The 15570-nt window shown below is 42.5% G+C and overlaps 1 protein-coding gene across 3 annotated transcripts in view; it reads left to right on the top strand.

The window, feature by feature from the left end:
- Window positions 1-15570, top strand: part of COL18A1 (collagen type XVIII alpha 1 chain) — a 254440-nt gene that overhangs the window by 219792 nt on the left and 19078 nt on the right. For all 3 annotated transcript variants that reach the window (XM_068245278.1, XM_068245277.1, XM_068245276.1), the window contains 7 exons: window positions 1402-1479; window positions 1633-1653; window positions 5788-5811; window positions 5899-5958; window positions 7613-7687; window positions 15177-15221; window positions 15311-15355. In XM_068245278.1, the coding sequence (XP_068101379.1) occupies window positions 1402-1479; window positions 1633-1653; window positions 5788-5811; window positions 5899-5958; window positions 7613-7687; window positions 15177-15221; window positions 15311-15355 (348 nt within the window). The remainder of the gene's footprint in view (window positions 1-1401; window positions 1480-1632; window positions 1654-5787; window positions 5812-5898; window positions 5959-7612; window positions 7688-15176; window positions 15222-15310; window positions 15356-15570) is intronic.

Below are 15570 nucleotides of genomic sequence, written 5' to 3'. Positions count from 1 at the left end.
ATTCGCGTTTTTAAAAATAAATACATTGGCCTCAATTCACTAAGCTTTATCAAACACTTTATCGAAAGTTTGATAATTTACCTCATGGGTAAAATCTAATTTTTAATTCACTAAGGTGTTATAGATTTATTGAACGTTTTATCAATAAGACATTTGATAAATATATAACATCTTAGTGAATTCGAAATTATATTTTACCCATGAGGTAAATTATCAAACGTTCGATAAAGTGTTTGATAAAGCTTAGTGAATTGAAGCCACTGTATTTATTCTTTTCCGGATCAAAGAGTTCACTTCCTGACTGACGTCAGGAAGTGAAAAACCGCAATCGCTCGGCAAAACCACTTAGAATAACGTTTTAAAAAAATACAGCACGCAGGTAATCGCCGGGAATCAGATTAAAAAAAGCCACAAAACACGCCCAACGCAGACGGGCACGCAAATGGAACGCAATGTGAACAAGGCCTGAAAGTAATACCTTTTGTAGGATTATTGGAAAAGACATAATAACTACGTTAAAAAAAAGACTTGGTTATGTTGGTTGTCTCACAATCACCATTAGGACTGATTCACACTGGGGCATTTTTCAAAAGCATTTCAGCATTTTGATGATTACCGGCGACCAGCAAAGCGCTGTAGCAATGGATCTGTACGGGGCCATTCTCACTACAGCGTTTGTGTAAATTTCAAACGTGCTGCATTCCAGCCATAATCACGCTGTGATTCTCTTGAATTGCCCAATGCTATTGCCGGAAAATTGCAGAAAATTTGTAATGCAAAATTGCAACCGCTAGGTGATGGCAATTGCGCTTTGCAATCTGACTGTGACCCAGCCCTTACTTTCAATCCAGAAGGAGAATAGCTCAGTCATATTTCTGGTCAATTTTGCCTTCATTAGGAAAATGTATTATCTATAATGCGGAGAATGTAATTCATTGGTATAAAACATTGCAGTATTCTCATGAGTAACTTGATAGGGGATGCAGAGGGTGTGACTGCATCTGGAGCCCTGGGCCAAAGGGCTCTCCTTCAGCACTTGCATTATCTCTTTATTGGTGTTATGTTGGTACTGATCACATCTACTGTATGTGTGCTTTGAACAGTGAATGATTAGGAAAGTGCTCCAATCCCTTGAAAGCATCTTTTGGTGGTCCGTATCATACAGTTTGATAGATAGATAGATAGATAGATAGATAGATAGATAGATAGATAGATAGATAGATAGATAGATATTGGGCGGAGGGGGGATTTGCATTGGGACCCAAGGCTACTGGTAGCAAAAGCTTACCTGACTAAACTGATGATAAATTGTCCTGTAAGTATAGTCAGAAGAATCCAGTTATACCTTTAAGCATTTACCAAATGAATTTTAGGTGAGCTAATGTGTTGCTTTGCTTTCAGGGAGAACCTGGCCGTGACGGAATTGGAATTCCTGGTCCACCTGGACCTCCTGGGCAAATCATTTACTCTGATGGCAGAGTAAGCAGATTTATTTATGTTTCTAATTCCATTGTGTTATGGGAGCTATATGCACGTGTAGTATCTGTACCTGTCTAGAATAGTCTGTTGAAATGTTTTTCTATAGTCTGTTATATGGATTTAAAATGTTTTTTCGTTTACATTTTATTTCAGGAGTTTGGAGGAGCTGGCGCGGTAAGTGGTCTATGTTCTTAACATTTAGGATAATGTACTACCTAAATACTCTTGTAGAAGGTATAACCACTAACCTATCTAACATACCCCAATCACGGGCACAACCCAGTCATGCTTGGCAAATAAAATCTGATTCTAATTCTGAAAATCACACAAACTTTCTCAGCAGCTTATCTGTATACACTTTTCAACTAATAAGACGTATTCAAACTGAAATGTATTTCCCTTTGTGGCTGCAATGCTTTCTGTACATGTAACAACAAAGAGCATGAAGGTCACCCACCCATATCTATACTAGACACAGCTGCTCTGAACTATGTATGGTAAACACAGCTGTCACAAAAGGTAAACCAAACACTCATTAGTGTGCTGCTGAGTTAAAGTTCCACTCATGGTTATAAACATTGTGGGGAATTGTTAGACACACTATGAGGTTGTTGGTGCTGTTTGTGCTACCATTTGGGTGATTCCCTTACTTCCTGTTTTCAGAGATACAGGAACAGGAAGTTAAGCTGGCCATACACACATTGATATTCCTGGTCCATTCCCGGCAGATCTGATCACTCTGGTCCAGAGGTTTAGCTGGTTTTCCTGCACCTCTTCTGCACTGTTCTGGGACCCTCTAAAGAACCCTTGACATTAAAGTCAAGGATTGCTGGACACAGAGGGGAGTGGTTGCAAAGAGAAAGACAGTCCCAGCCAGCAGCAGAGAGGTGGTGGACATTGGGGAAACCTCTGGAGCATACAGAAGCTTTCTCCTACTGAGGTATCTATGTAAGATTTTTTTTTGTGTTACAAGAATACTTTAATAATAATTTTGATTGATTTTTACCAAAAATGGATCAAAATTATTGATTAAAAAAAATCACAATCAATGGGGGGGCAGGGAAGAAGTGTCAGTACATCAAATGGACCATAGTGTGGCACTACTGCAGTTCCATTGATTTTCAGTAGATTTCATGTGTGTGGCAGGAAAGTTGCTCACTGATCAGATTCAGGTCAGACAGGGATCGCTCATTTTGTCACATCGTGTGGCAATCTGTGTGTGTATGGCCACCTTCAGAGAAGATGTTAAAGTGAACCTCCGGACTAAAAATCGACTTAGCAGCACTGAAAAGGCCTGGTGTTTCTTTAACAGTTTCACAGCATCAGAACTTTGTTTCTCTTATCCAAGCCTCATTTTTAGCTGCACAGAAGAAAACTGCCCGGGTTTTTTCCCCCTGATGCTGTGCAAAGCATGATGGGATTTCTGATGTTGTTGCTCTCGTTCTGCTGTTTTGGTGCAATTTTTTTTTTTTTACATTTTGAATTTGACATTTGAAGTCTAGCGTGTGCAGCTGGGAGGGGTTATCAGGACACAGGACAGTTGTAACTGTGTCTCCTGCTCCTTGTCACCTCCTTTCAACCAAAAAGATGGCTGCCCCCATGACAAAGATGGCAGCCCCCATGAATCACAAACATTTGCCTGTTCTTTTAAAACAGTGTGGGTAAAAAATTATATTACCTATCTATTCTAATTAACATAACTAATGTAACTTAATGACAGTATGTTTGTTTAGGCTGAAGTTCCCCTTTAATTAGGTTGAAATAAATACAGTCTTTCAAAATCAGATGTACTGTTGATATCCAGCTGCTTTTTTAAGAGGAAACAAAAAAAATATCCACCTGGGTAGTTGAAGCCAAATAGAGAAATATTTTCCTGCCAGAGAGTTGTTAATGGATCACGCGCTTAATTAGAAGATTTATTCTTAACCACTCTGCTTGTGACATAGTATTTTCCAATTCATTTCACTTTCCGCACCAGTGACATTTGTCACAGATTCAGTGAAGTGCCACCTCCCCAACAGCATCACAGATAGCAAAGACCACTTGGCAGAGGCTTTAACCATTTCCTGCGCTATCTAGGATTAAACAGAATAATATAACACATTTATGACACTTTTTTCATGGAACTGTTCAGTTGTAGCATACCCATTGCAGTCCTGGAGTAATGCAGCCCTTCCACAGCCATTGCATTGCACAATTAGAAAAAGGTTCCACGTGCTTGGACTGTTTAGTGTGCTTCATAAGCTGCTGCTTTGCAAAACTAGGTCACAGCAGTACCACGGTACTAGATAGCTCTGTACTGATAAAGATACATGTAAATTTGTATTTGCACAAGAGCAGTACAGAGGTCCTCAAAGACATTGAGTAAAGAAGGTTGTGCAAACAGCATTCATCTTACATATCCCTTGCATTTGCAGCATCCCGTGACATCCATGCTGAGCTAGTCATGCCCATGTCAAACCATGTGGAACTCATGTGAAATCTAACACAGTCTGGGTGTGTAGAACACAGAGAACTCCAGGATAAGCTGTACATGTTTTCCTTGCTTATACAGGGAGCCCCGACTTATGAACACCCGACATGCAAACGCCCGCCAATCCATAGTGATGATGTCATGTAGTCGAGAACTCCCTGTCCTGTGCTCCCCCAGCTCCGTTATTTAGCAGAGTATGCATAGCAGAAGCATCAGCACTTGTTACACCTGCTCCGGGGGGTGCCTGCATCGAAGAGCGGTGTCCTCTCTCCCTCACTGTTTCCCTAATGCCGGTTTATCCTGCGCTGTGTAATGATGAGATCAGGAAAGGCCAGTGCTAGGGGAACAGTCAGTGAGAGAGAGGACATCACTCATCACTGGGGGCACCCACAGGAGTGGCAAGTGCTGCTGCTTCTGCTGCGCATACTCTACTAAAGGATACAGGGCTGGGGGAAGCACAGGGGGACAGAGGAGGCACAGGTGGACATAGGAGGTACATAGGGAGATAAAGAGGCACAAAGGGGACATAGGAGGCATAAGGGGGACATAAGGAGGCACAAGAGGGACATAGGAGGTGCAAGGGGGGGGGGGATAAGAAGGCACATGGGGGACATAAGAAGGATCAGAGGGGGGTAAAGATAACACAGAGAGGGGCACTGAAGGCACAGTGGAACAGAGGTGACACAGACTGCCACCAATTGAGCAAAGTTTTCCATCGTGCCCAATCAACTGATTTGGAACAGAAATCTATTGGGCAATGTTTTTGTTACCGATTTCAAGCAGGTTCGATCACAATTTGTGTATTTTGACGGTACATATCGACTAATGTATGGCCTGTTTATCTCCTTTTATATTTTGCTATTTACTTTCTGCTATTTGAATAAGTCTAGTAGTTGAGTAGAACCCGTTGCTTGACAAAATGCCCCTCTCCAGCTTAAGTTGTTTTTGATAACATTATGGCCTCCTTCCCCCTTCCAATTCAATATCAAAAATATTGGTCCATTACAAATACCTTATACTGTAGATAACTCACCAGGAAACAATGTGAGTCAGGTTCCTTCTTACCTGTCGTGATGCAGGGAGAAGGCTTGACATCGCTTCCCTACAGCCCCTGCTGTAGCAGACAATGGTGGTGGTAGTTTGGCAAATGGTTTGGTTCTGGGTGCAGATTATCTGTGAATCCGCCATTGAAATCCTGCTGTACATTTGTTGCCACCATACAGTGAAGCATACAGTACAATAAATGTATGCTTCAATGTCTCTGTAAATGCACACGGTGTGCGGTAAACGTACAGCATTCAGTGCATTACTCCGACTGGATTTGCAGCACCCAGTGTTGAACGTACCATATAAAGATCATTGCATGGTGTTGGGATGCGTACAAAAGAAATTGCCGCTGGGAGACTTGGGGGCAGGATACAGACGGTGTGGCTTATCCTGCTCCTGCACAAGTTCCCGGCGACGTTAAATACTATTCCCCCTCTAGGTCCACGTGGATAGTGGGGGAATGAAATAATTCGGCTTCAAGCAATTGCTGCAGCCCGAACTACAGTGTTTAAAAAGTAACTTCAGCTCCGTCTTCTGACGGCGCCGAAGTTACTCACTGTGCGCCGCTATAGCCGTAATTCCTATTACGGTCTATGGTGGCGCCGGCTGCGCCCAAATCTTCCTGCGCTGGAATAGCAGTGTTCGGTTGGGATGTGATGATATTGTATGTTGTGATGGAATGCAATGGATTCAGCGTGAAAAGGACTGACCAGAACTGATCTATATCATATTGGTGTTTAGTGAGTACACTTCTTATTCTAAATCCTCTTTGCTTTTCACATGTTCAGGGAAGAGACAGTTCTGTATTCCAAGTAAGTTGGCAAGTTTGCGTTTGTCCATGTGTGTGTTGGTCTTGTTTTCTACCTCTGCTTATAACTGCATATAACTCTTATTTTTAGGGCTCGGGAGCTAAAGGAGAGCGAGGAGACCAGGGTTACCCAGGACTGCCAGGGCTGAGGGTGAGCATTTATCTTATCTCCAGGTCATTTTTCATTAATATGGGTCATGGAAGGTTTTCCAAACTACACACTTTCCAAGCAAAAGGGTCATCCTATCAGAAGTGGATTACATTGTAATACATAAAACAATCATAATCCTAAACCGGACTCTCCTAGAATGCCATAGTTATATTTTATATTATAAGGTAACATTCAAGGCTAGTTTTTAATGTTATTCAGCTCCCATAAAGACAACTCTTGAACTGCACTCAGAAGTGTGTTACGCTACAGTGCAGCTGCAGAGAAACTTGATTATTAGCCCTTACGGTGAAAATAAAGAAAAAGGAATTACAGCCTAGTTCTAAGTAGGGTTGGGGCTCTGCATACACATGCTTATATCATAATATCACATGTAGCTTCAGGTACCCTTTAAAGAAGATATAGAGTGAGAAAAATACATGTGCTGCCATTTGTTGATTTTATTTGAAAAACCATACTTGCCTGATTTTGATGCTGATCCTATAAATCCAGTACTCTGAATTACAGACCCATAAGAAGACCCCACTGTCTTTATGCTTATTGCAGATGTGTGACTCAAGCCAGTATACACTTACATCTTAGATTGCCTGAAACAATAGTTTGGGATTGTCTAGGGACCGTTTCTTAGTGTGCATAGGTGCCCATTGACATTCGTCAAAACATGTTTAATGATGGGGCATCTGGAAAACCATGCCTATTCAATATTCGTTAGTATACAACATCATACAATAAACTAGACATCGGAAATCCCTGGACTCTCCCATAGTGCAGGAGTGGTTGATGGAGATAGACTGGATCCAAATGGTTAGGAAGACTTTGGTCGTATGGTTTGAATTTCAGGATTCTCCACAATAAACTGTTCTTACATCTGGAAAGGATTGTGCATTCTGTAGTATGAGGAGTGGCATGCTGTAATATGTATTCTATGCCCCTTCAGCGTTATGGAGTACTCATGGGTGGTTCCTGGAGGTAGTGAAAGCAAGTTCTTCCTTTCTCCTTGCTCTGTCCTTTCTTCTTTTTCCTTTTCCATCTTTTCTAGATGGATCTTTTCTATTTTTCTGTTATCCTACCTCTCCACATTCTCAGGTGGATTATATCTAGAAATTCTTATATGTCTATACTTGGCAGATAGCTGCATGAGACTCTGGGTGTTAGTTCCTTTGGGCCATAGGGTATCTGAAGTACTCAGTTCAGCCGCCTCTCAGGGCGGACCATGGGATAGGAATAGGAACTCATAGGGGCAGCCATGTATTAGTCTTGCTATTTAGTATTTAGAATTCTGTCTACCATGGCATTAAGTAACATTTACTGTTTGACTTGGATATGATTTTGTAGCATGTTTATGTTTCCATATGCTAGTTCTGGTTTGCTGCAGTTTTTGAGTTACCTGATATGCCTTTTTGACATTGTGTGATGTCTTGTTTGTTATGTCTGTATTTTTTTGTTGTATTTTATATTAATAAAGAATCTAACAAAAATACTATAGTACACTGAAAAGGACAGTGCTGTTATTGCAAAGTACCAAACATTGTTTTTAAAAAGAATTTTACATTTTTTGTATTGCCTCTGCAGTCACCAATAGATGATATTTTTACAGGTACATTCGGTAACATTCAAAACTAAATTCTCTTTCTAGGGAGAAAAGGGTGAGCCTGGAGTGATTCTGGGGCCTGATGGAGCCATAGCTGGTGGATGGGGCAGAGGAGAGAAGGTAAGAAGGACATGTGAATAGGGGGCCAACCCTGATGTAATCCCTCTACCATAGTCAGTGACCATCTTATGTTCCAAAGTATAGTGTGGAGTAATAGCACTACCCATGCATGCATAGGCTGGCAGGAAATATGTGATGAGGTAATTAAAAATTACATTCTACATAAATACTACATAACAGTCTACAAAAATTAATAACACATTGGCCTCAATTCACTAAGATCATGCTGGAGATAATAAGGCAAGAAAAAACGTACCACCACACAGTAAGAGAGTTATCTTATCTCTTCATTCCTTAAGTTACCTCCTCTGTAGTTAATGTACCTCCTCTGTAGTTATTTTTACACACAGTTAATAAACAGCCTGTCTTTAACTCTGGAGTTATTTTAAGGATTGAAGAGTTAGCTTAAAGACAGAAGGGTTAACTTTAGGTTTGCCTGAGGTAAAATGTTTCCTGAATACTACATGCCTCATCATCACGGTGACCACTCTAGAAATGTTATTAACCACTTCCCGACCGCCTAACGCACAGCGGCGGCTGGGAAGTGGACCCCGCAAGGACCACCTCATGCCCAAAGGCGGCGGTCCTTTTAGGGGCATGGGCGGCGCGATTGCGTCATTCGTGATGCGATCGGCCGCCGGCGACTGGCTCCGCCCCCCTCACGATGTAACCCGCCAGCCGTTCGGAAGCCCCGGCGGGTTACTAGAACCCGGATCGCCGCATACAAAGTGTATAATACACTTTGTAATGTTTACAAAGTGTATTATACAGGCTGCCTCCTGCCCTGGTGGTCCCAGTGTCCGAGGGACCACCAGGGCAGGCTGCAGCCACCCTAGTCTGCACCCAAGCACACTGATTCCCCCCCCCCCCTGCCCCCTGATCGCCCACAGCACCCCTCAGGACCCCCCCCCCTGCCCACCCCCCAGACCACTGTTTGCACCATCAATCACTCCCTGTCACTATCTGTCAACGCTATTTTTTTTATCCCCCCCCCCCGCCCCCTGCTCCCTCCTGATCACCCCCCACCCCACCCCTCAGATTCTCCCCAGACCCCCCCCCCCCCCTGTGTACTGTATGCATCTATCCCCCCTGATCACCTGTCAATCACCCATCAATCACCCCCTGTCACTGCCACCCATCAATCAGCCCCTAACCTGCCCCTTGCGGGCAATCTGATCACCCACCCACACCAATAGATCGCCCGCAGATCAGACATCCGATCACCTCCCAAGTGCAGTGTTTACATCTGTTCTCTACCCTAAACACCCACTAATTACCCATCAATCACCCATCAATCGCCGCCTATCACCACCTGTCACTGTTACCCATCAGATCAGACCCTAATCTGCCCCTTGCGGGCACCCAATCACCCGCCTACACGCTCAGATTGCCATCAGACCCCCCTTATCAATTCGCCAGTGCAATATTTACATCTGTTCTTCCCTGTAATAACCCACTGATCACCTGTCAATCACCCATCAATCACCCCCTGTCACTGCCACCCATCAATCACCCCCTGTCACTGCCACCCATCAATCAGCCCCTAACCTGCCCCTTGCGGGCAATCTGATCACCCACCCACACCAATAGATCGCCCGCAGATCCGACGTCCGATCACCTCCCAAATGCATTGTTTACATCTGTTCTGTACCCTAAACACCCACTAATTACACATCAATCACCCCCTGTCACTGCTACCCATCAGATTAGACCCCTATCTGCCCCTAGGGCACTCAATCACCCGCCCACACCATCAGAACGCCGTCAGACCCCAGCCCTGAGCACCTCGCCAGTGCATTGCTTGCATCTATTCCCCCCTCTAATCACACCTTGAGACACCCATCAATCACCTCCTGTCACCCCCTAGCACACCTACCCATCAGATCAGGCCCTAATTTGCCCCGTGTGGGCTCCTGATCACTCGGCCAAACCCTCAGACCTCCTTCCGATCACCTCCCCAGTGCATTGATTGCATCTATTTTCCCCTCTAACCACCCCCTGAGACACCCATCAATCACCTCCTGTCACCCCGCTAGCACTCCTATCCAACAGATCAGGCCCAATACAACCTGTCATCTAAAAGGCCACCCTGCTTATGACCAGTTCCACAAAATTCGCCCCCTCATAGACCACCTGTCATCAAAATTTGCAGATCAGTCATTTTGAGACATTTGGTTTCCAGACTACTCACGGTTTTGGGCCCATAAAATGCCAGGGCGGTATAGGAACCCCACAAGTGACCCCATTTTTGAAAAAAGACACCCCAAGGTATTCTGTTAGGTGTATGACAAGTTCATAGAAGATTTTATTTTTTGTCAAAAGTTAGCGGAAATTGATTTTTATTGTTTTTTTTTCACAAAGTGTCATTTTTCACAAACTTGTGACAAAAAATAAAATCTTCTATGAACTCGCCATATACCTAACGGAATACCTTGGGGTGTCTTCTTTCTAAAATGGGGTCACTTGTGGGGTTCCTATACTGCCCTGGCATTTTAGGGGCCCTAAACCGTGAGGAGTAGTCTAGAAGACAAATGCCTCAAAATTACCTGTGAATAGGACGTTGGGCCCCTTAGCGCACCTAGGCTGCAAAAAAGTGTCACACATGTGGTACCGCCGTACTCAGGAAAAGTAGTATAATGTGTTTTGGGGTGTATTTTTACACATACCCATGCTGGGTGGGAGAAATCTCTCTGTAAATGGACAATTGTGTGTAAAAAAACCAAACAATTGTCATTTACAGAGATATTTCTCCCACCCAGTATGGGCATGTGTAAAAATACACCCCAAAACACATTATACTACTTTTCCTGAGTACGGCGGTACCACATGTGTGACACTTTTTTACACCCTAAGTACGCTAAGGGGCCCAAAGTCCATTGAATACCTTTAGGATTTCACAGGTCATTTTGCGACATTTGGTTTCAAAAATTCTCCTCACGGTTTAGGGACCCTAAAATGCCAGGGCAGTATAGGAACCCCACAAATGACCCCATTCTAGAAAGAAGACACCCAAAGGTATTCCGTTAGGAGTATGGTGAGTTCATAGAAGATTTTATTTTTTGTCCCAAGTTAGCAGAAAATGACACTTTGTGAAAAAAAAAACAATTAAAATCAATTTCCGCTAACTTGTGACAAAAAAATAAAAACTTCTATGAACTCACCATACTCCTAACGGAATACCTTGGGGTGTCTTCTTTCTAAAATGGGGTCATTAGTGGGGTTCCTATACTGCCCTGGCATTTTAGGGGTCCTAAACCGTGAGGATTAGTCTTGAAACAAAAATGACCTGTGAAATCCTAAAGGTACTCATTGGACTTTGGGCCCCTTAGCGCAGTTAGGGTGCAAAAAAGTGCCACACATGTGGTATCGCCGTACTCAGGAGAAGTAGTATAATGTGTTTTGGGGTGTATTTTTACACATACCCATGCTGAGTGGGAGAAATCTCTCTGTAAATGGACAATTGTGTGTAAAAAAAAATCAAACAATTGTCATTTACAGAGATATTTCTCCCACCCAGCATGGGTATGTGTAAAAATACACCCCAAAACACATTATACTACTTCTCTTGAGTAAGGCGGTATCACATGTGTGGCACTTTTTTTACACCCTAAGTGCACTAAGGGGCCCAAAGTCTAATGAGTACCTTTAGGATTTCACAGGTCATTTTGCGACATTTGGTTTCAAGACTACTCCTCGCGGTTTAGGGCCCCTAAAATGCCAGGGCAGTATAGGAACCCCACAAATGACCCCATTCTAGAAAGAAGACACCCAAAGGTATTCCGTTAGGAGTATGGTGAGTTCATAGAAGATTTTATTTTTTGTCCCAAGTTAGCGGAAAATGACACTTTGTGAAAAAAAACAATAAAAATCAATTTCCGCTAACTTGTGACAAAAAAATAAAATCTTCTATGAACTCACCATACTCCTAACGGAATACCTTGGGGTGTCTTCTTTCTAAAATGGGGTCATTAGTGGGGTTCCTATACTGCCCTGGCATTTTAGGGGCCCTAAACCGTGAAGTCTTGAAACAAAAATGACCTGTGAAATCCTAAAGGTACTCATTGGACTTTGGGCCCCTTAGCGCAGTTAGGGTGCAAAAAAGTGCCACACATGTGGTATCGCCGTACTCAGGAGAAGTAGTATAATGTGTTTTGGGGTGTATTTTTACACATACCCATGCTGAGCTGGAGAAATATCTCTGTAAATGGACAATTGTGTGTAAAAAAAAAATCAAACAATTGTCATTTACAGAGATATTTCTCCCACCCAGCATTGGTATGTGTAAAAATACACCCCAAAACACATTATACTACTTCTACTGAGTACGGCAATACCACATGTGTGGTACTTTTTTGCAGCCTAACTGCGCTAAGGGGCCCAAAGTCCAATGAGCACCTTTAGGCTTTACAGGGGTGCTTACAATTTAGCACCCCCCAAAATGTCAGGACAGTAAACACACCCCACAAATGACCCCATTTTGGAAAGTAGACACTTCAAGGTATTCAGAGAGGGGCATGGTGAGTCCGTGGCAGATTTCATTTTTGTTTGTTGCAAGTTAGAAGAAATGGAAACTTTTTTTTTTTGTCACAAAGTGTCATTTTCCGCTTACTTGTGACAAAAAATAATATCTTCTATGAACTCACTATGCCTCTCAGTGAATACTTTGGGATGTCTTCTTTCCAAAATGGGGTCATTTGGGGGGTATTTATACTATCCTGGAATTCTAGCCCCTCATGAAACATGACAGGGGGTCAGAAAAGTCATAGATGCTTGAAAATGGGAAAATTCACTTTTTGCACCATAGTTTGTAAACGCTATAACTTTTACCCAAACCAATAAATATACACTGAATGGGGTTTTTTTTAATCAAAAACATGTTTGTCCACATTTTTCGCGCTGCATGTATACTGAAATTTTACTTTATTTGAAAAATGTCAGCACAGAAAGTTAAAAAAATATTTTTTTTGACAAAATTCATGTCTTTTTTGATGAATATAATAAAAAGTAAAAATCGCAGCAGCAATCAAATAGCACCAAAAGAAAGCTTTATTAGTGTCAAGAAAAGGAGGTAAAATTCATTTAGGCGGTAGGTTGTATGAGCAAGCAATAAACCGTGAAAGCTGCAGTGGTCTGAATGGAAAAAAAAGTGCCTGGTCCTTAAGGGGGGTTAAGCCCACGGTCCTCAAGTGGTTAAAGACAGGAGATAAGCTTAGTGAATTGAGGCTATTGTCTGGCATATTTCATAGTATATAGAATATAGAAAATATTTTTTCTAAACAGTTTCAGTTGAAACATAGATTTTGGAAGCAAAGCCGGGACAAGGTCCTCCAGCACCCAAGGCTGAGACTCCAAAGTGCGCCCCTCCATCCCAGCCATCACACACTGATTGCTATTAGACTAAGAGGCGCCACAGGGCCCACAACCTTCCCAACACCTTAATATCTAGTTATATGGCTTGCAGTCACTGCCATGTATCCCCTTTTCTTATTTCTTTATGCTTCAAACACAATTATGAATGACAGCTGAATGAATTCTGCGCCCCCTCCTACACTGCGCCCTGAGGCTGGAGCCTCTCCAGCCTATGCCTCGGCCCGGGCCTGTTTGGAAGACTGTGATTAGCTGTTTTTTTTTTTTTTTGGGGGGGGGGGGGTTGTTTTTGTTTTGTTTGTTTGTTTTCTTTTACATGTATTTTTTCCAATACACTTTTATTTAATTGCACAGGTTACATTGAAAAGTGCAAAAATTACACAATAATTAACTATACAACTAAAAACCTAAAGATGTCTGATATCTACAATGATAAGTAGGACCTACTGTATGTCCATATGATATGAAGTATGCTTATCCAAAGTTGGACCTCATAGGGCCATTTAGGGCTGAAAGATAAATCGAATTTAAACCGAAATCGCGATCAACAAGATCACAATTTCGGAATCGTTAAAGTGGTGATTATCGCGATCACGTCATTTCCACATGGGGAAGATAGAAGAAGTGGCTTCAAACTTCCCTAAAGTCCCAGCGCGTGTGGCCCGCAGCGTTGGACATAAATTCCGCATGAGTCCAACGCCGTCCGTCCTCGATTGCCGGCTCTTGTGCTTGGCAAAACTCCAGGTTCCTGTATGTCACATGACATACAGGAAGTATTTCATGCATTAGAGCCTGCAGGAGGCGAAGTGCATCGCTGGACTCGTGCTGGAAAGCTATGTCCAGAACTGATGCAGCTTGGGGGACAGAGGAGGCACAGAGAGAGACAGAGCGGGCACAGAGACACAAAGAGGGCAAGAGAGAGACCCAAAGGAGGCATTAAGAGGCAAAAGGGGCACAAAGAGAGACGGGGACAGAGGGGGAACAAACAGGCACAGAGGGGAGCAAAGCTTGATTTGATGGAAATCGTGAATCGAATCAAAATCGCAATTTCAGAAAGAAATCGCTCAATTCAATGTTTTCCTAAAATCGTTCACGCCTAGGGCTAGTGCTTTGGACCCAAATGCAATAGTTGAATATATAACCACATAAACCAAAACTTTACGATGATAATGGTGAGAGAGAAAAAACAAATTATAAGATCAGGTAACAGAAGAAACTAATAATTCTTATAGTAAACTTGAGCAACACAGGAAATTAAAATAATCAACTTCACTTTTGACCTACTGAGCATTTCTGGTCGGAGTGGAGCAGGAGAGAAAATCAGCTTGTCTCAGCAGCGGGATTGGGGGAGTACAGGGAAAGAAAACAAAGGGGGGGGGGGGGGGGGGGGGGGTTGGTACTTCAAGTTACCTCTTCTGGCATTCTTCAATTGAGAATAAGAAGGGATTTCTTTAGCTCTCCAATTGGCAATAAGTAGTTTCCTTGCCGCACAAAGTAAATGAATTATAGATTTTCTGTAGGTTAGTGGAATCTGGTGGATATGTATAAGGAATAGAGATATTGGCGGGTTAAGCTCAAACTTGCTACTTAGGATTACTGAGGCTGTGAGTGAGACCAGGTGCCAAAAGTCCAGTGCAATGTGCCTATTGCATTGCAATCTCTCCAGCAGAGCGGGGATTGATGGTTGGAGTGAAATGTCAGGATTCTAGGGGTTATGTACCATTTCTAAACAATCTTATGCGAGGTTTTGGCATTTGTGATGCACTTGGAGTGCTTTTCTAATACACCATCTGCATTAACAAACTGGGATAGAGAGAGGTTAGACTGCAATTCATGGGACCAATACCTTGCATATTTTTCAAGAGATAATTATCTGGTGGTCTGAAGGAGGACTTGATACCATAGAGATATGCCTCCTGAGGATTTGTAGTATTATGGAGGAATAAATATACGTGGGGGTGGGGGGGTTAAACCTGGAAACCTTTACATATTTTAACATAGGCCTGTTGGGAAGTAGTAATAAGCCACTGATATTAGTATAAGGTATAGTTACATAGATAGACTGGTAAAAAAAAAAAACAGACATCCGTCAAGTTAAACCTATTTGATGTTTATATCCTAGGGTGACATGGGACCCAGAGGCCCCCCTGGAAATCAGGGAATAGTGGTAAGTGTATATCATAAATACAAACCAATTAGAAGAAGGAGTATTGTGTCCATGATTTCTAAAAGTATATATCCTTCTTGTGTCACCAGGGACCAGCTGGACAAAAAGGAGAAATTGGATTCCCAGGAAGACCTGTAAGTATTAGATTTAGTGTGATCATTTTTTTTGTTCTTGGTTTTTAGTTTGCTATTAGTATTGTATACATTTTATTTGTATTTTCTCAAATTCATCTTATGGATCTTCTGCTTATTTTAGTCAAAAAATAGATCTATGCAAGATATTTTATAAGGGAACTCACAGAGTACCAGGGGCATAACTAGAAATCAGTGGGCCCCCCTGCGGATGCATC

The sequence above is a fragment of the Hyperolius riggenbachi genome, chromosome 7 (genome assembly GCF_040937935.1).
Source record: "Hyperolius riggenbachi isolate aHypRig1 chromosome 7, aHypRig1.pri, whole genome shotgun sequence".
Classification (NCBI taxonomy): Eukaryota; Metazoa; Chordata; class Amphibia; order Anura; family Hyperoliidae; genus Hyperolius; species Hyperolius riggenbachi.
The sequence above is the reverse complement of the archived record's forward strand: the minus strand, read 5'-3'. Positions and strand labels throughout refer to the sequence as shown.